Source organism: Cetorhinus maximus, chromosome 12, assembly GCF_964194155.1.
Source record: "Cetorhinus maximus chromosome 12, sCetMax3.hap1.1, whole genome shotgun sequence".
NCBI classification, from domain to species: domain Eukaryota; kingdom Metazoa; phylum Chordata; class Chondrichthyes; order Lamniformes; family Cetorhinidae; genus Cetorhinus; species Cetorhinus maximus.
In genome coordinates this window covers 40,636,483-40,661,891 of record NC_135890.1, presented here as the reverse complement: position 1 = coordinate 40,661,891, position 25,409 = coordinate 40,636,483, and the positions used below count along the sequence as shown (strand labels likewise).

Here is a 25,409-nt window from a genome sequence, read left to right as displayed (position 1 = left end):
AAGACAAACATTGGAAAGGAAAGGAATAGAGAGATAAGTTGAAAAGTAGAAAGTCACAGTGAAATGGAGGTCATGGTTCAGAAAGAAATGTAAGATGACATGACAGACCAGCTAAAAATACTTCCAGCTGTGGTCTGCTTCAGGGAAAAATAAACTCTACTTCAATACCCACAAGAATGATAGAACATGGCTTACTTCAATACCCACAATAATGATAGAACAAGGCTTTCCTTAATTTTTCTGAAAACTTATTTTGCCTTGCTTGTACCTGTACCAGACATCTTAACATTTAACTGCTAACAAAATTCTCTACCAGAAAAATGCTGCAAAATCAGAAGCTTGCCCATGTTTACCAAATCTCCAGGGGACTCTTCCACACTTTGAGATCCAGCGCTGTAGACATCTGGTGACACTCTCCCACAATCCTCAGCCCCAAATGCTCCATTAGCACTTTCTGCTGGACTCTGATCAATAGAAGCTTCTTTAAGACTAATGACTGAGGCATCATCAATGTAAGAACCTGAGAAGATGAACAGTCATTGTTTCAATAAAACTGAACAAGCACCTCTAAAGAAGCAGGCATATACTAGCTGAAAGTTTTGCTATGCAAAAAGAAAGTTTTAACTTGGCAAGATGTAAACATTCATTTACCACCACTTTTTAATGTTAAGGGCAATGATTCTTACACAAAATGTCATATCCATGACTTGTCTTTTTTAAAATAATGGCTGCTATTTTTCATTGTCCAAATAAGCACATTGCACAAGTTAATTTACCTTCATTCTTCAAAAAATTTCCGTTATCTAATGAAGACAGCTAAAGAAAGTATGATGGGCTGCTTGGGAGTGAGCGGTAAAATCAAGCAACACAGAAACATGAGAATGAAGCCGCAGAAAGTTACAGCTTATTTAAACATCAAAATCCGGTTGACCTTTTCTCATTGGCACAGATATATTTTTGCAGATCTCCCATGGCATTGCTCAAAGTGAACTTGAAGTTTTATAAATACAGTGCTATGCCAATTGTTACCAGAAACTCTGGTTTATTAGCAGTGGGAGGGCCCAGGGGTTATGGGAAAAGGGCCTGTGGTCTGACAGTGGTGGAATAGGAGTTCTGGGTTGAGCAGATCTGAGAGAAATGGTTGAGGGAGTTCAAGTAACACAGGTCCTGGGATTCAGTATCATTGGGAAGAGAGATTTTGCAATCACTGAGGAAGGAAGTCACGTGATCCAGGCACAATGAGGACAGTGCTGGAACAGTAAACCCTGGAATTCAATCTAGGGGTTTGTTGCAATATAGAGAGGGTTCAGCTTGACTTGGAAACTGGTTTTGTAGGATGGGGGTTGTGAGGACTGAGGCTGAGATGTGGTAGCAACGCAGGCGAGTAGGGTGCCATTGCCTTGTTGGGAAAGAGGAACTTGGAGGCCCAAGAGAATGGGACCCAAACTAGCCTCTCTATCTGCACCCCACAACCATTTTCCCATCATTACCAGCTCATCTGCAGTCCTTCTGTATTTTCAGTTACCAACCCTGTCCATCAACCAATACCTACCTCTTCCTGAGCTGTTCTAATTTGTAAATTTATTTTAAAAGACCAGTGAAAAAGTTCTCTGTTTCTTAAAATCAGTGGATGGAAAATCACATGTTGGGAATTTCCTGATGTTCTCCTGCCTGGGAAAGCAGTAGCAGGAAAATTACACTGTTTTCAATAAGCACAGATTTCCATAAACAAACAAAAATCAGCATAAAATTAAGAGGTGGGCTTTAAGGAGGATAAAAACAAGGCAGAGGTGGAGTGGTTTAGAGAGGAATCTCCTGAGTATAGAGCCTAAGTGACTGAATGCACATTTGCCAATGGTGGGCCAAAAGGCAGGAGGATGCACAACAGCGTTAAGTCAGAGAAACAGATGGGCGGAAGTTACATGGATAGGGTGGGACAAGGCCATAAAAGAGATTTAGAACTCAAGGATGAGAATTCTTAAATCTGAGATCACGAGAACTGGAAGCCAATAGAGGTCTATGGGCACATGGTGATAGGTGAAGGAACATGATATGGGCAACAAAGTTAAGGTTTCCATCCCAGCCACAGTACAAAATAGCTCTTAGCAAAGTCACAAATTACATCCTTTGCAACTGACTAAACTATCCCTCCTCGACCTTCTTGACCATCAGCATGGATGACCACTCCATCCTCCAACATCTCTCCACCTTCATCCAGTTGGGTGGAACTGCACTCAGATCATTCCATTCTTATCTATCTAATCTTGGCAGAGAACCAGTTGCAAGGGCTTCTATCTCCATTCCTACAGTTACGCTGGTGTCCCCCAAGAAATATCCTTATCCCCCCGTCCTATTTCTCATTTACATGTTGCCCTCTGTGACATCATTCAAGAATAGTGTCAATTTTCACATATACGCTGACCACACCCAATTCTGTCTCGCTATCACCTGTCAGAAATTGTCCACTGTCATTGAGCGATAAAACTACTTGCCCAACATCCAATGCTAGATGAGCAGAAATTTCCTTCAATTAAATATTAGAAATACTGAGACCACTTATTTTCACCTCCATATCATCCCTGCTCATCTGCTGAAGCTGTCATCAGTCATAGTCATAGAGGTCTACAGCACAGGAAAAGGCCCTTTGGCCCATCGAGTCTGCGCCGGTCAAACAAGTACCTAACTGTTCTAATCTCATTTTTCAGCACGAGGCCCATAGCCTTGTATGCCATAGCATCGCAAGTGCACATCCAAATACTTCTTAAATGTTATGAGGGTTTCTGCCTCTATCACCCTTTCAGGCAGTGAGTTCCAGATTCCCACCACCCTCTGGGTGAAAAAACTCTTCCTCACATCCCCTCTAAACCTCCTGTACCTCACCGTTCTGCTGAAGGGTCACGTGGACTCGAAACGTCAACTGTGCTCTCCTCCGCCGATGCTGCTAGACCTGCTGAGTTTTTCCAGGTATTTCTGTTTTTGTCTTAAATCTATGCCCCCTGGTTATTGATCCCTCCATCAAGGGGAGAAGTTCCTTCCTATCTACCCTATCTATGCCCTTCATAATTTTATCCACCTCAATCATGTCCCCCCTCAATCACCTCTGCTCCAGGGAAAATAACCCCAGTCTATCCAATCTCTCCTCATAACTAAAACTCTCCAGCCCAGGCAACATCCTGGTAAATCTCCTCTGCACTCTCTCTAGTGCAATCACATCCTTCCTACAACACGGATTCCAGAACCACAGGCAATACTCTAAGCAGCGTTTTATACAGTTCCAGCATAACCTCCCTGCTCTTATATTCTATGCCTGGTCTAATAAAGGCAAGTATCCCATATGCCTTCTTAACCACCTTATCTACCTGTCCTGCTACCTTAAGGGAATGGTGGACATGTACACCAAGGTCCCTCTGATCCTCGGTACTTCCCAGGGTCCCACCATTCATTGTGTATTCCCGTGCCTTGTTTGTCCTGCCACAGTGTATCACCTCACACATATCTGGATTAAGTTCCATTTGCCACTGATCAGCCCATCTGACCAGCCCGTCTATATCCTCCTGTAATCTAAGGCTATCCTCCTCACTATTTACCACCCCACCAATTTTTGTGTCATCCGTAAGCTCACTGATCAACCCTCCTACATTCAAGTCTAAATCGTTTATATGTACCACAAACAGCAAGGGACCCAACATCAATCCCTTGGAACCCCACTGAACACAGGCATCCAGTCACAAAAACACCCCTCGACTATCACCCTCTGCTTCCTGCCACTCAGCCAATTCTGGATCCAATTTGCAATATAGCCTTGGATCCCATGGGCTCTTACCTTCATAATTAGTCTCCCATGCAGGACCTTATCAAAAGCCTTGCTGAAGTCCAAGTAGACTACGTCAAATGCATTGCCCTCATCTACACACCTGGTCAACTCTTCGAAAAATTAAATCAAATTGGTCAGACATGACCTCCCCTTAGCAAAACCATGCTGACTGTCCTTGGTTAATTCCTGTCTCTCCAAGTGTAGATTAATTCTGTCCCTCAGAATTGCTTCCAATAGTTTCCCCAACAATGATGTTAGACTGACTGGCCTGTAGTTCCCTGGTTTATCCCGTCCTCCCTTCTTGAATAACGGTACCACATTGGCTGTCCTCCAGTCTTCTGGCATCTCTCCCGTGGCCAGAGAGGTATTGAAAATTATTGCCAGCGCCCCTGCTAACTCCTTCCTCGCCTCACTCAACAGCCTGGGATACATTTCATCTGGGCCTGGAGATTTATCTACTTTTAAGCCTGCCAGACCACCTAGAACCTCCTTCCCTTTCTATGCTAATTTCTTTAATTATATCACAGTCCTTCTGCCTGATTTCCATACCCACATCGTCCCTCTCACTTGTGAACACTGACACAAAGTATTCATTTAGAACCCGACCTACGTCTTCCGGCTCCACACACAAATCACCACTGTGGTCCTTAATGGGCTCTACTCTTTCCCTTTCTCTTAATGTACTTGTAAATTAACTTTGGATTTTCCTTTATTTTACCAGCCAATAATTTTCATGCCCCCTTTTTGCTTTCCTAATTTCCTTTTAGGTTCCCCCCTTAACATTCTATACTCCTCTAGGGCTTCCACTGTTTTGAGCCCTCGGTATCTACCATAAGCCTCCCTTCTCTTTATCCAATCCTGTATATCCCTTGACATCCAGGGTTCCCTGGATTCGTTGGTCCCACCCTTTGTCTTTACTGGAATATGTTGGCCCTGTACTCTCCCTATTTCCTCCTTGAATGAGGCCCACTGCTCTGACGCAGATTTACCTAAAAGTAGCTGCTCCCAGTCCACTCTGGCCAAATCAAATTTGATCTCATTAAAATCGGCCTTCTCCCAATTTAGAACTCTGATTTCTGGCCCATCCTTGTCCTTTTCCATAACAACCTTGAATCTAACAGAGTTATGATCACTATCTGCAAAATGCTCCTCCACTGATATACCTCTACCACTTACCCAGCTTCCATCCCTAAAATTAAGTCCAGGACCGCCCCCTCTCTTGTAGGACCTTCTACGTACTGGCTTAAAAAGCTCTCCTGGATGCATTTTAAGAATTCTGCTCCCTCTAAACCTATCACACTATGACTAACCCACTTAATGTTGGGGAAGTTGAAATCCCCCACTTTTACTACCCTATTAATTTTACACTTCTCTGAAATTTGCCTACATATCTGCTCTTCTATTTTTCTCTGAATGATTGGGAGCCTATAATAGCAATGCGATTGCTCCTTTTTTGTTTTTCAGTTCTACCCATATGGCTTCATTTGATGAGCCTTCTAAGATGTCATCCCTCCTTACTGCTGTAATTGATTCCTTGATCAATATTGCAATACCCCATCCTCTTTTACCTCCTTCCCTGCCTTGCCTGAAGACCCTATATCCTGGAATATTGAGCTGTCAATCTTGCCCCTCTCTCAATCATGTCTTTGTGACTGCAATGACAACATACTTCCATGTGTTAATTTGTGCCCTTAACTCATCTGACTTATTTGTCAGACTCCTTGCATTAAAATAAATACCATCCAACCTTGCCAAACTCCCTTGTGCCTTAACTGGCCGATAATTTCTATGCCTTCCGGGCTCACTTGCTCTCTCTTCTAATTTTGGCTGTGCATCTCCCCCTGCTGAACCTCCTCTCAGGATCCCACCCCCCTGCCAAGTTAGTTTAAACCCTCCCCATCAGCACTAGCAAACCTCCCTGCAAGGATGTTGGTCCCATTCCGGTTCAGGTGCAACCTGTCCGCCTTGTATAGGTCCCACCGCCCCCAGAAACTGTCCCAATGTCCCAGAGATCTAAAGCCCTCCCTCCTGCATTATCTCTCCAGCCACGCTTTCATCTGGACTAACCTCCTATTTCTATTCTCACTAGCGCATGGCACTGGAAGTAATCCAGAGATTACTACCTTTGAGATCTTGTTTTTTAATGTGTTTCCTAGCTCCCTAAATTCTGCTTGCGGGACCTCATCCCTCTTTCTACCTATGTCGTTGGTAACCAATATGTACCATGATCTCTGTCTGTTTGCCCTCCCCTTTTAGAATGCCCTGCAGCTATTCAGTGACATCCTTGGCCCTGGTACCAGGGAGGCAACATACCATCCTTGAGTCACGTCTGTGGCCGCAGAAACGCCTGTCTGTTCCCCTTACTATCGAGTCTCCCCTCACTATTGCTCTTCTCCTCTTTTTCCTCCCCCCATGCAGCTGAGCCACTCACAGTGCCATGAGCATGGCTGCACTCCCCAGAGGACCCGTCACTCTCACCGTTTTCCAACACAGAGAAACGGTTCTTAAGCGCGATACACCCTGGGGATTTCCTGACTACCTGCCTGACACCTTTCTTCTGACTGATGGTCACCCATTCCCTCTCGGTCTGCACTTCTGTAAGCTGTGGGGTGACCATGTCTAAAAACATGCTATCTACGAAACACTCAGCCTCGCGGATGCACCTCAGTGGCCCCAGCTGCCGCTCAAGCTCCAAAACTTGGAGCTCAAGTAGCTGCAGCTGGTGGTACTTCCTGCACACGTGGTTGGTCAGAGCGCAAGGAGCGTCTAGGACTTCCCACATGTTGCAGGTGGTACATAACATGGGACTGAGCTGCCCTGCCATGCGTTTAGTTGAAAAAAAACCCTTAAAGTTAAATACAGTAAAAAAAAAGTTAAATTATTTATGTGCTTTAAATAAAAACTAGAACCCTTACCTTTCCTTAGCTTAATCTATTTTAAACTGGAGAAAAAAACTGGAGAAAAACACTTACACACTACTCACCAATCAGCTCTCACCTTTGTGCTAGCATCACTTTTTGAAGTTTCCCTGCATTTGCGCTGGTTCTGATCTCTCTGCTGTTCTGTCGTGCTGTCTTGTGATGTCACTCATTATTTGCAACAAGAACTGACTGCAGGACACTCTTCCCAGACGGCTTCACTGCGATGCTGATTGCAGAACACTCTTCCCAGACTGCTTCACCGCTATGCTGACTGCAGGACACTCTTCCCAGACTCCATGCTTTTGTTGCCCCTCATCTTGACTATTCCAACGCACTCCTGGCTGACCTCCCATAATCTACACTTTGTAAACTTCAGGTCATCTAAATCTCTGCTGCTGTGTTACGCCAAATCCCGATCACCCACCCTCACTGGCCTACACTGGCTCCCAGTTAAGCAATGTCTTGATTTTAAAATTCTTATTTTTATTTCCAACTTCCTCTAAGGCCTCGACTCTCCCTTTCTCCAATTTCATCCAGTCCCACAGCTCTCCAAGTTATCTGTGCACCTCAAATTCTGATCTCTTGAGCATCACTGAGTTTAACTGCTGTACCAATGGTAACTGTGCCAAGATCCAAAGCTCTGCAATTCCTTTCCCAAATCTCTGTGCTTCTCTACCTCTCTTTCTTCCTTTAAGAAGCTCTTTAAAACTTACTCCTTTCATCAACCTTAAATCTTATGTGGCTCCATGTCAAATTTTGATTTAGATTGCTCCTGAGCAGTGCCTGGAGATGTTTTATTACGTTAAAGGCACTATTTATTAATATAAATGGCTGCTGTTGAATTGATATTAATGGAGCATATGGGAGGCTGTTCAGGGGAACACCTGAACAGTTAAGTCTTGAAGTGAAAAAAGCATGAATGAGGACTTCACCAGCAGATGGGCTGACACGGGTTGGAAGGAGGCGATGTTAAGAATTGGCAGTCTCTGTAATGGATGGGATATGGAGTTGGAGGTTGATCTCAAGGTTGAATAGGATGCAGGATTTACAAACACCCTCCAAGTACAGACAGCGAAAGCTTTCGTGTTACCCATGCTAAGTTTGAAGATTTTCTGGTGCACCCAAGCCTGGATATCAGACAAGCACTCTGACAACTCAAGCAGTAGAGGGATTGAAAGAGATGGGAGAGTTCTGAATTTCAACTAACTTAACTTAACCTCGGAGCGCCCCCCACCCCTCCCCCACCCCCACACAACCTCAATCAAGGTCAACACATATTTCCTGAGGTGCAGTGTGTTCAGTACCCCAGATGGGTCTGACCAAGGCTCAATACAATCAAGACACAACTTACTCTCTGTAGATAAAGGCTAAAGTTCCATGAGCTTTTTTAATTGCTTTCTGTATCTGTTTACCAGCTTTTCATGATGTGTGCTTGAACTCCCAAATCACTCCATTGGTGGTCGTGCCTTCAACTGCCTGGGCCCGAAGTTCTGGACTACCCTCCCTACACCTATCTGCTTCTCTACCTCATTTCACTTGTTTAAGAAACACTTTAAAACCTGCCTCTTTAGTCATCTGAGCTAATAACTCATGTGGCTTGTTTTAATATTTTGTTCAATAATGCTCCTGTGAAACACCTTGGGATGTTTTGTTATTTAAAGGCACTATATAAATAAAAGTCAATATTGTCCCTTTGCAACTTCCTGCTCCTGTACTACTTACTGTCCCTCATAACTTAGTGTCATCTGCAAACTTAGATAAACAACTCTCTATTCCTTCATCCAAGTCATTAATATTTAAATATAATGAAAAACAGAGGCCCCAGTACAGGTTCTTGGGCAACATCATTTGTCACATCTCACCGTTCATCCCCACTCTCTGCCTCTTAACTCCAAAACAATTTGTAACCAAGTCAAAAGCCTACTTCCAATTCAGTGCATTACTGCCCTATAATAAAGGTTTACAGTTCACTAAATTTCTGAATAATCTAACAATTACAGTGCAGTTTTTTTATTGAAGAAAATTAAAATGCTCTTGTTCAACAAGATTTGGATAATGAGTACATTAGCTTATGAAGTACCATATTAATGTTCCAATTGGGAACTAGGGACAGCCTAACTGGGAACAATTTGTCTAGCTTGCATAAAATGAAATACCAAGAGAAAATTTGCTAACAAGCTAAATGCAAATGGGTCATCAAAGCCTAAAATAGCAATCTGACCTGTAAAGCCTTGTGTTCCAACAGTTGCTAGTGGTACGTAGGTTACACAAGATAACATAAAGCCACTTAGTGGAACACTGCTGTATAAATGTTTCCCTTTTTGTCTTAACAGCAGTATTAATGGATACTGTGGGAATTAAATGTTACTTCAACCACCTGGGAGATTCTGATCCAACAGTCTTTAACTTTGAACATCAAGTTATCAACCTGAACATTGAGATTTGGATGCTACATGTATCCCCTTCTTCTGTGCAACTTGACCCTCTTGCAATGCAATGAATCCTGCCAACGCCTCTTAACAGAATGTCAGGGAATCAGAGTATGGGGCCAGTAAGGGCAGTGTAGCATTTGCTCAATAAACTCATACCTCGTCAACTATCCATAGGATCAAGTAGAGGAATTTCATACAGGAAATGGAAACAATATCCAATACACAGCCTCTATCCTTGAGCAGAAACATGGAAATTGATCGCTGTCCAGCTAAGGCAAATAGGTCTACCGCACAGATGCCTTCAAGTCCAGAAAATTTCCTAATTTTCCATTTAAACTGTGAAGTAATCTGCCCTCTGTGTACCATAGCTACAGGTTGTGTCGAAAGTGTAATTTCCTGACTCACACACCAATGTACTAGAAGGGCTGTATCTTAATGTATCAAGCCATTGTAGCGTTGTCAAAAATACCACTTGCCACATACCAAGGTTTAGCAATGTACCCGATAGAGTTAGCTTCACGATAATAATAACGATTGATATGCCAGGGAAACACTTCTAATGTTTACTTGTCCTGACCTCCAATTCCTTACTATGCTGACAGACCAGAGGCATATGGCCCCAATGTACAAGTTAATTAACTGATCCATATACTAATATGAATGGAGATGTGCATGCTGAAATATCCTATAACAACAAACAGCCACTTCATGAAACCGCTAGGATTGGCGTGCTTGCTGCAACTTTATCACTTTAACCCAAGAAATTTCTGGTGGCATTCCAATACTGCAATATGGAAGCATGCATCCCCTGAAAACACGACATGGATTAGCTGCAATGGTGTGATTATCTTGAATATTTTTTGCTTTAGGTATCAGCTTATAATCAAGTGCCATTGGATGAAGTTCCCCTGCCTTTTTCAAGTCTGGAAAAGAAAGGGATTGCCACCTTCTCAGATAAACTCTATCACTCCTATACTATTGTTCTTTCTATTTTAGCCGAAAATATTGTTCTGTGACATAAAGGCCAGATCATGAGACCTTAAGTACCAGTCATGATCATTTTTGATCATTTTTTCTTCACTGAAATTATTTGGAAATGTGTTGTTTTAAATCTCTCAGAAAACAAGTGATTTTGCACGGGCTTGAAGTCATAACAATGGGCGTTGAAGATGTGTATTAAAGTTAAACAAATCAATTTGCGGAATACTGTAGCTCAGTGTAAATGGAGACAATGAGAGTCTCATCCAAGCTCATTTGCCAGTAAGACAAAGTGGCCCTACTTATCTTTTTTAAACAGCAGGGGGTGGTTTCTTGAGATCCACAACCCAAAGGGTAAGTGCACTAGGATATTCTCATATAAATATATTCTTTGGATTAGGACTTGATTTAATATCATATGATTAAAGTTTTCATTTATTTTTATTAACAAATGGTTTATGGATTTGTACAGCTAGAAATAGTGCAACGATTAGAGCTATTTATTCCCAGGATTTAGGGTTAAATGTGTCAGGGTACAATTTAGCTGACAGTGCTATTTAGCTTCTGTTGAAGTGCAGGGTGTGAATTGTAGGATGTGAGATTTGTGTCTGTTGGCCTTTTTTGCCCCCACATTGTGAAATGAGATAGCCAAGACAGCCTAGATATAAGGAGATGGGACAGAGTGTTCAGGTTTATTAGTTATATCCGAGATGGTGAACAGATTGGTCATCTGGATATTGGTAGGAACATCATTCTCATTTCTGGGGGTCATGTTCATAATAACTCTTGCTATGCCATAACGAATCAATCAAGACAGTATGCATGACTAGAGGCATATGAAGATTGAGTATTCCTTAGCAATTTGTAAAGCCAGGGTCGAAACGATTGAGGAAGGTTATGCCTCTACACAGGAAAAAAACAGGGTAATATTGTTTGATTCTCTGTATGTCTACAGCTGAGATGTAATGTGTGTGTCAAAGACTGCCTACATAATTAAGGGATTAAATTGTAAACCATATTTGTTTGGCATATTTGAATTGTGTTACAACAGGCTTTTGTGACAGGTGAACTAGCAAATTACTGAACAGGAAGGAATTCAAAGGGACAGCTTTTCCACATTCTGTGATTACACAGAGAAAAGGACTGTCGCACAAGTCTGGGGACAAAGCCTGGCCCAGTGAGAAGAAACTCACACGCAAGCCCAGAGCAAGTCACAATCAGATGGCTAGACAAGTTATGAAAACTCATTAATAAGTTTGGTGTGGAATTGTTTTATGATTTTTCTTGTTCTTGGAGGATTCTGCATTTAGCTGAATCATGGCAACATTCACTTACATCTGTCACTTAGTACATTCACTTGCTGCTCATAAAATTAAACAAATTAATGATTTGTATCTGCCCTCCTCTCACTAGATGTTTCAGTTCACCTTCAAAAGGATTGAAGAACTCACATTTACCTTTAATTGAAAAGATACGATTTATTCAGATCACATCTCACATTGCGCTGTTGTATAAATTAAATATTGGGCTGTATGGGAACATTCCAGAATATACTGGTGCTGCTAATCACTGGGAGTGATTAGCAGAGCCTTACCCTAGAGAATATCCAAGACAGAACTGAAAATTGTAACATTAATCTTCCAAGTGTGCTCATGGAATTAAGGTGATAACCCTCTCTGATAGTTCAAAGAATCAGTAATGTCCGCAGTGATGTTTCCCCAGAAAGCTAAGTACACAAACATGGATAGTAGAGGAATGCGCCGAAAACCTGTATCTTTCTGCTAACTCAATGACGTAAAACTGCTGCCATCAACTTCAGCATGATAGCCTGTCAATCAGTGACGGCAACTGACACGGGTAAAGTAACTGTGTGGGACCATGCGGCCCTTTGGTCAAGAAATCGTGTCAGAACTACTTTGCTGAATTTGCATCATAAATTAAGTCTCAGTAATAACTGTTACTATTATTATAAAAAATACCTAGTGATATAGTAATATTTAGAGATAACTTTAATCTTCCCAGAACTAAAAATTAACTGTAGAAAATGGGATAAATGCAACTCAAGCAGCTTGAAGACTAATACACTTAAAAAGTTGGGGCCATTGACTTTAGGGGTTAACAGCTAGAAATGCAAGATCATAAAACAGCAGGTGGGTTTACTCAGCTAGAGAATTGGAGATGAGGTGTCTCGGCTACTTGCAAAGAAATGCAGCCCAGGGAGTTTTGTTTTGGGAGTTACAGCTGCAATTAATTTAAAAGCAGTGAACCCTGGAAGGCTACGTGTCATGGAGATGGGCGGGGATTAGGGGTTCAATAATGTGTGTGTTTGATGGGGAAGTGAATATTTTGCAGCAGGGGAAAAGGCCATACCAAAAAAGGTGCTGCTGTTAGCAGGCTCCAGGCAGCAAAATTGTTGCTGTTTAACTACGTGTAGTTGGGGCTCAGAAGAAGTCCCAGGAGCAGTTTGATAGCGCTGTGGAGCTAAGGCTCAGAAGTCGTCCTGGGGAGCTGAAAAGGTGGCAGAAGATCATTAGCTCCGAGCTGTAAACAGTTAAGTCTCAGGAGAAGCCCTGGGAGTCATTTGTAGCTTGGTGTAGCTGGGGAGATTGGAACTTGGTGAAATCTAGGGGCAGTGCCAGCGCAGTGAAGATAGATGGCTTAAGAGCTGAAATTGGGCCAGTAAGTATAGGCTGGATTGCACACTCAGAAATCCAGGTGAACGGAGTCTCGTGAGACGAAAGTAAAACCCTGAGAGGCATGCAGTTGTTGAGACAATCCAAGTTGGAGTAGCTTTGAGGGAATTCAGAGGCTTAATATTCAAAAGTGAAAAGTTTGGAGTCCCTCATGAGGGAGATAGAGTTTCAACGAGATTGGTTGACTCACGGTGTTTACCGTTGTCTGGGTGGATTGCTGAGAAATCCGAGGGATGTCTTGGTTGCATCTGTTATCTAGTGTATATTGTGGTGTTTCCGATCAGTTTGCTTGTTAATTCACAGGTACCTCATATTAACCCTGAATGTTAGAGTATAAGATAGTTGCTGTGCAATGTTTTATCTTTTTGACTTTGCACAGTAAAGTTTATTATTCTTTGTTCAAAACCCGTTGGATCTTGTGGTTTTATTCTCTTGGCAAGTAACTTGAATCTCAAACTTGTTCACTTTAAACAAAACGTTACTGGTCCCTAATCAGATCTTATCAAAAACTTCAGGGTCTGGTCTAGGATCATAACATCCTCTTAGACATTCAACACATGAGGCTTAGTTTTCATTTTACTTTTCTTGTATGCTTCCCCTTAGAAGGGTAGCTAATATATTTTTTGACATTCATTGCCCACTACAGAGAGTACAGACCCCTGAGAAACTTAAAAAAAAGATAAGCTAGCTTAACTAACAATGTTCCATATTCTGTCTGTCTAGTATGGTGTACCCTTGTGGTGAAGTTGGAAGCCTTTTTTCGCAAATTTGCAATTGAAGGGTATGATGTGAAAAACATCACAGCTGGGAAAAGAAATGAACTGGCACCATGGTGCATATTCTGGGGCTTTACATAATGCAGGAGTAAGAGGCCACTTGCAACCACCTTAATGCAACATCAAGATAATGTTTTCATTTGTGACTGGGATGAGTCCATTAAAGTTGGGCTATATTACTGCTGTACATGGAATAAGAATGAACTGCTGAAGGGCCTTTAAGTATCAACATGCTATTCTATTCTACTTTATTCCTTGTGTTAACAATATCAGAAGGCTGAATAAATATTAAACAATGAATCTGCGAGCTATATCACAACTCACTATCAAAAATGAAATGCAAGTTATATCTTACAAATTTAATCTTGTGTATATCACTTTAAAAACTAGATGTAAATATTAATATACACAAACCGAATAGCTGATTAGTTTCAATGACACAACCATCAAATTGTTTCTCACAGTCCTCCATTCTGACATCATGGAAAGTATTTCATGTGATGTAAAACCAACTGTTATATGTCCCACTATTTGTAAAGTAAACTTTTATATTTTCCTAATACTATAAAAACACAAGTGTTTAGCCATAAATATAAACTTTGAACACATCACAATGAGTTTGGATCAGGATCATTCAAACGGAACAGGGTTCAGACTGTGTACGGTACCAATTATACTTGAGCAAAACATTAAATTACTTTCTTATACCTTGACGTTCCAGTTAGTTAAAATTTTCAGTACATTTTCATGAGTTTTTTTATGCAAGCATGAAAATAATCTGCTATGCATTCACACAGAAACTGGCAACACAGAACAATTTTTAAGTTGTGGTGGGTCAGAAACAGGTTTCTATTTTGCTGTAGTATTAGTAAAGTAATCCTGATTTGCAGTGATTCTTCTGTGAGAACTAGTATAAACTATGAACAGCTACTTGTTAAATTAATCTACAAACTCAAATTTACAAGAGAAAGCTGCTGTGGCAAAATATAAAAATACAATTTAACTGAATAACTTTATTTTCATGGTATACAAAATGATTCTGCACAAATTTATATATCATGCAGTATTGTGCAACACATTAATCTCTAAAGCTTTATGGCAGTTAAATAAGCTTTCAATGTTAAGACCTTGTGGTGTAAATGCTGATTCTATTTTAATATCTGCATTGTGAAGCATTTGTCTACAATTAAAAAAATGAAACAAAGGTTTGAATTATAAAACACAGCTTACCCTTTTCCAACAAAAGGAGGCTTTCATTCCCATCACTCTCTAAGAACTGTTCCTCCAGCAGACTGCTGTCAATTGATATAGTGTCCAGTGAAATCTGAGATGGGCTTCTCCTCACATTTTTATACACTACAGGATAGTTAGTCAAGGAGGGTTGTGCACGATCCTTCAGTTTCCCACTAATTTGTATGTGAAAATTCAAAGTAAAGAATTTAGATGCCGGTTTACAGATGTCCCTTTTGTAAAAGTGTATGAACATTGCATTCTTTTCAAAAAGAATTGTCACAGATTGTTAAAAAATTGCTGCAACCAAAATAAAAACTTACGAAGGTTTAAAAGAAAAAAAAAGTGTTTGTTATCTTATCCCCTTCTTTTGAGGCTCCCATGCCAAGTATTGTTCCACGGTCAAAAAGCCAGGCAAAGAACCCCTGCCAGAATTCCTGACAATGCCATTCTTGAAGCGGTTGCGAAGACATGGACAGAAGTAGCTGGATTGTGATATGGGAAGTGTCTGGCTTCCACTATGCACATCCCAGCAAGCAAGGTTAACTTCTGTCAGGTGAAAAACAGGACAAAGGTTCATAAGGAGGGCAGGACATGGATTGGCATCATGGCTCATGTACTTACACTTGTTTCCCTGCAATGAAACCGTACAGGAAGCCTTCATCATCATATTATATGCAACCTTAATGTCTGCTAGGCCCAAATTGGATGTGTGATAAACTGCTCAAATCAAAAATTCATGTGGAAATCTATATGGCACACCATACCACTGGTCCACTGCAATGCTTGAAGATGAATAGCATTTCCAAATATACTATGCTTATCAAGGCCTCATAACACAACCTGAGCATCACAAACTATCAGTAGGAGCAATTAATTTTCTTCACTCTTTGTAGGTCATGGCAGTGACAAATACTGAGGTGTCCCTGAAATGCAACGTCTAACCTTTAGCTTTTTACTTAGTCATAAATAAATCCAACTTGGTTCTGAGGATGCTGTTCAGTCATTAATATATTTTCCACTTGAAGCATAATCAGTAAAGTTGGTGCATTGCTGTCAAAAAGACTTTATCTTGTGACAAAGCAGTTCTACTGTAACAAAACTAAACAATATAACAATGTGCCTGAGTTCACAGGCCAAAATAGCAAGAGTAGTCAAAATGATTTGCAGTAAAAAGCAAGCCAATCTAGACTATTCTTGTGATCTCCAGGTACCCAGTTAAAGGAGACAAAAGCACAGATTGGAACAGGTCCACTGGTCACACTTTGCATGGAGAAAGGTGCATGTTGCAGCATAACTTACCAGGGAGCGGAAGAATAAACTGAATTTTAAAAAGCATATGAAGAGGATCAAAAGAAGTGTTGGATATTCAAATCAGCATAAAATGCTTATGAACTTCCATGTTTCAAAGTGACAGATATACAAAAATAAAATCAAAAGCAAGTGAATTATATGTTGGTTCCATGCTCTTTGCAATCATAATCTAATATTTATCCATCCAAAGTTCATCTAAAATAATTAAGATATAGGGCTACAATTTCCTGGGTTCAGCCACGTAAAGATGCCATCACCAAGGCAAGTTGTTATGAAAATATAATCATTTTCATAATATTTTTCTGGTTAATTGTGAAATAGGGTTATGGGGGTGAGTATAGTTGGTTGTGTGTGATTTAATTACATTTGGAGTCAGGTAGACTGCAAGCTTTGAAGTGGCAAAAGCTAGGTGTAGAAATATGTTTGAAATGCTAATGAGTAAATTTGGATGCTGGCTTAGCATGTAAAGTGTGAAGGGAATTTGCATTTTTAGATAAGTGAAGGGATTGTTTGGATTTCAAAGGGATGTTAGTCTGTTTACATCTAGCCAGATGAGCAAGGTTAAGGAGTGTGTTTATTTTTCTCAAAGGTTACTGACAATATTGCAGCCTGCAAGTTTTTATATTATGGGAAAGGTACGTTCCAAAGACATATGGAACAATAAAATTTACGTATTAAAGAGAGAGAGACATATATAAAGGGGAATGAAAAGCTATGTCAGGAGAGGGCCATGTAAGACCTAACAGGAATGTGTGAAACAGCCTTCAATAACCCTCCAGCCATTTGTGCATAAGTCGGCTGTGCTCAGTAACTGAAGTTGGGGAAAGCCATTTGGAATTCCACTGTCAAGTGGGTACTGTGTTAATTTGCCGGTTTTATTTTAAATCTAATATCTATTTGGACTGTTGCCTTAAAGGGGGTTTGTAACTGGGAGTCAGGTTAATTAGGAATTTCAGGAATTGTTTTGTAGTAAGTAACTGCAGTCTTATGTATGTGCTTGAAAGCTTTTATTTTGTAATTAAATATTTTAATTTTATTTTTAAAACTGCTAAAGGTCTTGGTGGACTCATTACTTCTGAATTCAGTGCACACATCTTTCTTGTAATAAATACAAATTGCAAAACCATTGTGATGGAACGACCAAGTTTCCCTTGTGGATTTGGTCTGCCTGGCACACATCATCTGCCATGTCATAAAGTGAACAACAAATTGAGATGTCACCCATCAGAAATACTGCTAGTTCCTTCTCTTGTACCCAAGAGGAACATATGCCTGAATAGTGTAGGTCTACTTTCCTTTCCAGCATTAAATACTTGTGAAAGTGGGAGCCCATATTACTGTTCCCAATTCTTCCTCCAGCCCAGTGGGGCAGATGCACAAATGACACAGATACCCATCCTGTTTATAGTAATGTTGTTGTCCCTTGGACTTGGGGTGGGATGAAACAGTACAGACAGGCATGTGGAAGCCCCATCCAAAATCCAAGGGACACTTGCAATGGTAAGTCATTGACTTACCCACCATGACCTTGCTAATTTGTTCAGAAAACAACCCTTCTCTAATTTTCTGTAACAATTGCTTCACATCATATTCTGGAATACCTACAGGACCACTTTAATCATCTCTTATTTTCTTACTACATTTTTTACATTTCTCATTGTTGGATTTGTAGTCCCAGTTTTACCGAACACCTTAAGCCGGGTGGATAAATGGGTACCAGTAGATGTAATGTATTTGGGTTTCCTAAAGGCCACTATTCAACAAGTTGCCACATAAAAGGTTACTCCACAAGATAAAAGTTCATGCCGTTGAGTGTGATTTATTAGCATAGTTAGAGGATTGGTTAACTAACAGAAAACAGAGTTGGCATAAATGGAGCATCTTCAGCTTGACAAACTGTAACTAGTGGAGTACCACAGGGATCAATGCTGGGGCCTCAACTATTTATGATCTATATTACTATATTAATGACTTGGGTGAAGGGACAGGCTTTTTTGTAGCCAAATCTGCTGACGGTGCAAAGATAGGCAGGAAAGCAAGTTGAGAGGGGGATACAAAGAGTTTGCAAAGAGGTATAGATAAGTTAAATGAGTGGGCAAAAATTTGGCAGATGGAGTATAATGTGGGAAAATGTGAGATTGTCCACTTTGGCAGGAAGTAGACAAGTAAATTATTTAATTAGGGAGAATGCTAAATATTGTGGTACAGAGGGATTTGGGTGCCCTTGTACACGAATCACAAAAAGTTAGCATGCAGGTACAGCGAGTTGGAAGGCAAATGGAATGCTGGCCTTAATTGAAAGGGATGGAATATGAAAGTAGGGGGACCATGCTATAGCTGAACAGGGCATTGATGAGGCCCTATCTCAAGTATTGCATATTGTTTTGGTCTCCTTACTTAAAGAGGGATAAACATGCATTGGAAGCAGTTGAGAGAAGGTTCACTGTGCTGATTGCTGGGATGAAGGTGTTGTCTTAGGAGGAAAGGGTTGAGCAGATTAGGCCTATACTCATTGCAGTTTAAAAATCTGAGAGGTGATCTTATTGAAACATACAAGATTCTGAAGGGGCTTGACCAGCTAGATGCTGAGCGGATGCTTCTCTTCATGGGGGAATCTAGAACTAGGGGGCAGTTTAAAAATAAGGGATCTCCCATTTAAGACAAAGATGAGGAAAGATTTTTTTTTCTCTCTGAAGGTCATCAGTCTTTGGAATTCTCATCCACACAGACCAGTAGAGGCAGGGTCATTGATTAACTGCAAGGCTGAATTAGACAGATTTTTGAATGACAGGGGAGTCAAGGGTTATGGGGAGCAGGCAGGAAAGTGGAGTAGAGGGCACAATCAGATCAGCCATGATCTGACTGAATGGCAGAGCAGGCTTGATGGGCCAAATGGCCTACTTTTGCTCCTATATTTTATGATCTCATAAGTTTAAGTTTAATGTTAGTCTATTTATCCACAGAAGTCCATTAATCCATGTACTCGCTTCATGCCCTATTTAACTGTCCTATCTCTTTCATATTTGAAGATTTCCCATTGTTGATCCATCATCATCTTTGCTAACTTTTCTGCATCACTTATTGCAATGATTGTCTATTTCAAGTCCGACATTTGTTTATAGGTTTACTTCACCTAGTGCTTCAGCAAATATAATGTTATTTATTAATACAGTAAAGTTAAGCGTTCTGCACGATGTGGCCACTAAATAGAGCTCCACTGCTAATGTATAAATTTTGAAGCTATACTTTTAAAACAAGTTAAACTGTATATAAGCAAGAAAGACAGACCTGTAACTGCATGAAGATATAGGCCAGAACAGAGTTGCAGATATTCATAATAAGGGTATGCACATTCAACATTGCAGAGATGATGATTTAGGTTGCATTTTAGGTCGTTTAGCTTTTGTGAACACTATAATCAATCAGGTTCCAGCCCAGAGAATTGAAAAGTATGTTTTTCCCAAATGTAACAAAAATCCACTTCTGTCAGCACTGAAGAGGAGCTTGGTTGGTCTCTTGCTCTCCTTATGTGAAAATAATTCTAACGTCTAACATTAAGCCATATTTTTACCGCATAAATAGGGGAATATTACAAGAAGCAGTTAAGAAAAAAGTACCAACAGCTATAGACTACGCCAAAAATGAAATTAATACTAACCCATAATAGAACTGCTGTATGGCCATGCATTATCCTAAATTGCCTTCAAATAATGATAAATGCTGACTTCAAATAGCTGCATACCTTGATACCGACTGAGGTAACACCAACTTTGTTGAAGGTGGTGTTTCTTTACTGTAATCAAAGTTTTGAAAGGGATTGTCTTGGTCACATTTTAAATCATTTAATGAATCTATGGTTCCATTCCTTTTGTTTTGCAAAGCACTTGAGATTTCCTCTTGATAATTTTCCTTACACAAAGGAAGACTATTGCATTCATCTTTGTTTATTGTGTAAACATTCAGTGGTTCCATGCTTTGAGAAACATTGAGCACCTCAACGTTTGAAATCTTTGCGACTTCACTGAGCTGATTTTTATCTTCCAAATGAGTTCCTTCGATATTTCCAGAGACACCTGATGATACTGGAAACTGACTAACAATACCATCGAACGAGGACTCTGATGTCATTCCTTTTATCAAAGCTGAGTCACTGTATGATTTAGAAACCATAGGTTCGACAGTACTTTTATCTATACTTTCAGTTTCAGTATTTTGTGATTCATTAAGTGTTTTTCTGCTGAGATGGTCAGTCCCTGAATCATCACTTGGTACTTCATTCTCAGCTGCCAGAGTTTCTCTACTTTCACAAGGTGAAAGGTCAGATTCTGTAGGACTCCTGTTTTCTGCTGGAGCCTTACTACTTGCCTCAGGTTGAGGCAATGGATGAAGCATTAAAGCTACTTCAGCACTTTTAATTATCAGCCCAATACAAACTTTTGTCTGCTCCACTGGCTTTCCAGTCACCTTCTCTACGTTCTTCTGAAATTGTTCCTGAAGCCTTTTTATTGACTGTTGAAGGCGGAGCATGAAGCAGTATTGATGATGATTAACCTGCATGCTCACGTGCTTTTGAGTATGTATAAGAACATGTATATCAGCATCTGAAGACTGCAAGGATTTCAAAGATCCAGCATCACCATCTAAAGAATTCAATCTTCCGAGTCCATTCGTTAGTGGTTCGGATTCCGTACTATAGTACTCCCTCAAGAGCTTTTTACGTTGCAAACGGATGCTCAAGTCAATGGATTCACTTTTGGGTATTTGAGAAGCAGACTGTCTGGAAGACAGGAAAGATTCTTGCGATTTTGCAAATCTATTGGGTTGACAAACCCAGATAGAAAGAGGGAAAGAATCTACAAATCCCACAGGTCTTCCTTTCCCACTCTTCATTCCTTCAAAGTCGACCCAAAACTGAGAAAAGTGTATGGCCCACAGGTCCGTAGCAGCAAAAGTTTTCAATGCATTTGCACTCAACTTTGGAGTAACTAATCCCTTATAAACATCATGCAACTTCGTGTCCTGCTCGTGGGCATGCCTTTCAAATACAGGATGCAGTACATTGAAACTTTTTGTTGTTTTGGGAAAGTTTGTGAATGTTTTGCTAAAAAAGTTAACATCTTTGAATTCCTGTAGCATGGCTTCCAAGTCACTTCGTGTACACTTTGGTGAGTGCCTTGTATTTGTAGCTATTACCTCTGCTATCTGAATAGAAATTGATTGTGGATGGTCTTGATGATCATCAGGTCTCTTATCAGCTGGAACAATAAACTGATATAAAACAAAGATATTTTCAAAATTTAAGCAACTTAGAAAAACAGCTAATAACAAATTCATTTTTTCAATATGTTGCATTCACAAAATACTTCTAGGACCATTTTATAAAGTCAAGCTTACATAAATTTGCATGTTCAGTGTTGTAAAGTGAGTAAATTTGATTAGGGCTTTCTGATTGGTGGGGAGGGGGGTTATGGTAAATGCTGATATGGACTGGTTGGGCTGAATGGCCTGCCTGCGATTTATAACATGCATAACTTAACATTTTGATTTCCTAGCTAATGCAAAGAAACTGAGCATCAAAAGAAGAGCATGCTCATAATCTAGGAATTTTCTAGATTATGGGCTCTGAAGGGTCACACGGACTCGAAACGTTAACTCTGTTTCTCTCTCCACAGATGCTGCTAGACCTGCTGAGTTTTTCCAGCATTTTCTGTTTTTGTTTCAGATTTCCAGCATCCGCAGTAGTTTGTTTTTAATTTTCTTATCCTCTTCAGTTTTCTATTTGCCACACCTTAGCAGGCAAGTGGGCAACAGAAGCACCATAACAATCAACTTATATAAATGCCATCATGGTCTGTTCATTTCTTGATGAGGAGAGTGCATAAACTTGCATACAATATTTTTTTAAATAGTCAATCGTCACTATATTGTACTCAGTACTATTTTGTTGATCTTTCTACTTTTGGATATTATTTCTACACAATTTATGAACAGTGGTTTTAGCTAGCACACAGGGATGCAACTTAGGCATCCACAGAACAAGGTGGATTCCTGTTTGCCAGCCAATGTTTTATGGCAACTTTAGGTTATCCTCCAGTTTCAGTTTTTACTGGACTCAATTTTTTTGGATTATTTTCAAGTTTTACAAGTATATGATGAAAACCAGATATACAGAAACTGGGAGACACTGGCCTTGAAATTAAGCGATGGGATATTAGTGTTAAAAGTCTCCACTGAGAGAAAGAAATTTTAGACCTATGCGTTAAAGAAATAATGTTCCACAGATTAATTTTAAGGTTTCTGGGTTTCAGCTGCAATGTTATACCTTGAGCATCAGTCCACCAATTCGTACGTCGACATGTTCATCTTCTTTCCCACTATCAAGTTTGTAGATCGCTGTGAAATGTTCCAGACTCTGCTGCAGGTCTAATATAAATTGGTTCAACCACAACATGCTCCTGGTATCAAGAGTGAACTGTAGTGCATTCATCTGTGCATAAAGATTAGGGCAAGGAACTGCAGACAGGAATGCATACATACTTTATTAAAAATTGAAGAGGCAAGTGATAATCTTATCAATATTAAAGGCAACCTGACTTCCAACCCAATGAGGGATAATTTTTGTGTCATAGATATTATCAAGAGAATACTGATAATTACAAAACTTGGTGAGTATTTCTAATGGATTAATCCATGAAGACCACTGACTCGACAGGGCATAGAAGAAAATTTCATGTAAAATTAGTTTGCCATTACAAAATTAAGACAGAATGTATTTATTCCATTTCTGGGCTAGATTTAATACAAAAGTAATTTATCAAGCTGTGAAATCCAATATATTGAAAGAGAGTCAGGGTTTTCACCAGAGTGGTTTGCCGTTGTGACCTAATGCACTGTGTTTTGCACATTTGTTAATGTCCATCTTTTCAATAGTACTAAAAAGGATAACATTGTTATAGCAATTTTTGTTAATTAAAAGCTAGAATTATGCATGCATTCAAATGCTACTAAAGCTTGTGAGATTTAAAAAGTTTTAATGACATGCCAATTTTACAGATAAAGACAAGTGGAGATAAAATGGTGAAAAGGTTGAGATTATGCTAGTATATTTTTTTAAGTGTAATAAATGTTCTTAAAGATTTAATATTATTTCCATTATTTGAGCAGAACCTACAATTTAGATTTTTAAATTTGTCCCATATCTACATTTAGTTTTATAGAAAAATCCGCATTTTATCTCAACCAAATGAAACTGAAGATAGAATGTTAAGAACCTTTCTTCAGCTTACTCTGATTGAAACCAGGAGTTTCAAATTTGATTTGATTGGAATACTTCTGATGGAAAGATCCAGTTGGCAGTCAGTAATGACAGAGGTTCAATTTTCATTTAAATCTTAAGCCTTTCTATTTTCTTCACTTTAAGTGATCTTTCAAAATAATAAAATAATATATCAATTTGTTGGGCTTGATTCAGTCTTTGCTCAAGCATATGATCTGAATATAATGTCAAAATATTTAACATTTACTAAGAACTTTTCTTTTTAAATCTAAGCAAAGTCATCATGCCAAATTAGCATACAGACCATGATGCATCGATTAAAATACAAAACTTCATATTTCTTTACAGTCTGCATATGCAAGTTTAATTCAAGTTCTGGAAAAAGACATTCAATGTTACCTATCACGATAAATTCTATGTTCTTAGCATAAAGCCTTGGTGTAAGACTTCTTTTAAAACCAAGAGTGTGATATTCCAGCCTTAAGCCTTCGATGTTTGCAAGAATTCAGCAAAAATGCAACCTGGTGAAAACCCATATAAAGTTTCAATTAAGCACATTATTTATTCTCCCAGATATGATTCAAGGAATGTCATGCAAAAATCAGTGAATGATAAGGTTATGTGATTTTGACAATCACCCCCAACTAAAAACCAACTTTAGAGATGATGATAATACTGTAACCTGTAGAGGAAAGGAGGTCTAGGACAGAACTCTGATGTTGGTTCTTGTCCAACCTGTCCAACACATTCCATAAGGCTATAATACAAGACCACAAGAATGAATTTCAATAAAAGCAAACAATTAGTCTGTGTTTAAGAATACTTTCTGGAGTAAAGTTGATAAGGAACTTTAATTAGAAGATACTACTCACAGCTGTTAGCATCTCAGAAATGTCAGACAACACTACAAAGGTAACAATAATTTTCTTTTCTAAATAAATGTTATCTACTGTCACACAATTTTGCATATAAACTTTTATTTTAATTTGTTACAGGATATTTATGAAATTTGATGGGTATAAGTTTTTTACGGTTATAAGTTCTTTTCACCTCATTGGTGAAAAAAAAGTTTTGGTACCCTGACCACATTTATCACATTCCATTTCAATTTTCACTGCCCAGAAGTGAATACTCCCCAGGATGTTTTCACTCAAATAGTCCAATCCCTGAAATAAAATCTGCTGAACACAGTGATGGTACAATGCTGACATTCATTCACTTTTAAGTGGAAGACTTTTAGAGCTTAAATACATTTTTTCAGGTTTCTACACTGTCAATATTTTCACAGTTCTTAATATTTAAAATGAAGTGGATCATTCACATCTCAATGTGTTAATAGCATATAAAATAATGCAACACTATAAAATACAACCATTGGCAGCATAATGAAATGGTTCTAATATTTCTGGGTCACAATAAGATGTTAGCAACAGAGTTCATTTAATTGGCAGAATTCAGTGGCAACGTAATAGAACAGCTACAGTATCTAGTATCTCCTGGTTATGTAGGACAAACACCTTCTGACAATTAAAAATAGGTTGTATTATGCAATATGTTGCAATTCAATTTTCTTTACCAAAACAGGTGGTGTTTGAAGAACAACACATGCACGTGAACCGCATGCCCCTTTGGAGCAATTGAGAGGTGCTGCAAAATAAATGATAGTGTATTATGCTAGAGAGTTACAAGAGAGATTGTGGGATCAGTAGGTTACATTAATATTCAAGCGTGCAAAATTACACAAAGTTTCTAAGCCATTTTTCCATTGGCTAAATTTGTTATGAAATAATGATCAAGAGGGTGGGCTGTGCCAATGGGTTCTCTCAAATAAATCCAGAAAGGCAACCTCAGGGTCTGCAAAACATTATAATGCAGTTGGTAATTGAACCAGCAGACCATAGCAAGAATTCATCCACGTGGAGGTATGAAAAAAAAAGTGCTGCACAGGTTTGAAAGCCTTAATGACCCATCTTTC

At 39.5% G+C, this 25,409-nt stretch overlaps 1 protein-coding gene across 6 annotated transcripts in view; it reads right to left on the bottom strand.

The window, feature by feature from the left end:
- bltp3b (bridge-like lipid transfer protein family member 3B) overlaps positions 1-25,409 on the bottom strand; it is a 146,796-nt gene that overhangs the window by 34,099 nt on the left and 87,288 nt on the right. For 2 of the 6 annotated variants that reach the window (XM_078553434.1, XM_078553436.1), the window contains 5 exons: positions 24,117-24,191; positions 22,481-22,671; positions 19,901-21,426; positions 14,845-15,020; positions 354-520 (listed from right to left, as the gene is read on the bottom strand). In XM_078553434.1, coding sequence (XP_078409560.1) covers positions 354-520; positions 14,845-15,020; positions 19,901-21,426; positions 22,481-22,671; positions 24,117-24,191 — 2,135 coding nt within the window. Of the gene's footprint in view, positions 1-353; positions 521-14,844; positions 15,021-19,816; positions 21,427-22,480; positions 22,672-23,833; positions 23,956-24,116; positions 24,192-24,266; positions 25,082-25,409 lie in introns of those variants that run through there. The other 4 variants (XM_078553435.1, XR_013578119.1, XR_013578120.1 and 1 more) reach the window with 4 other exon arrangements.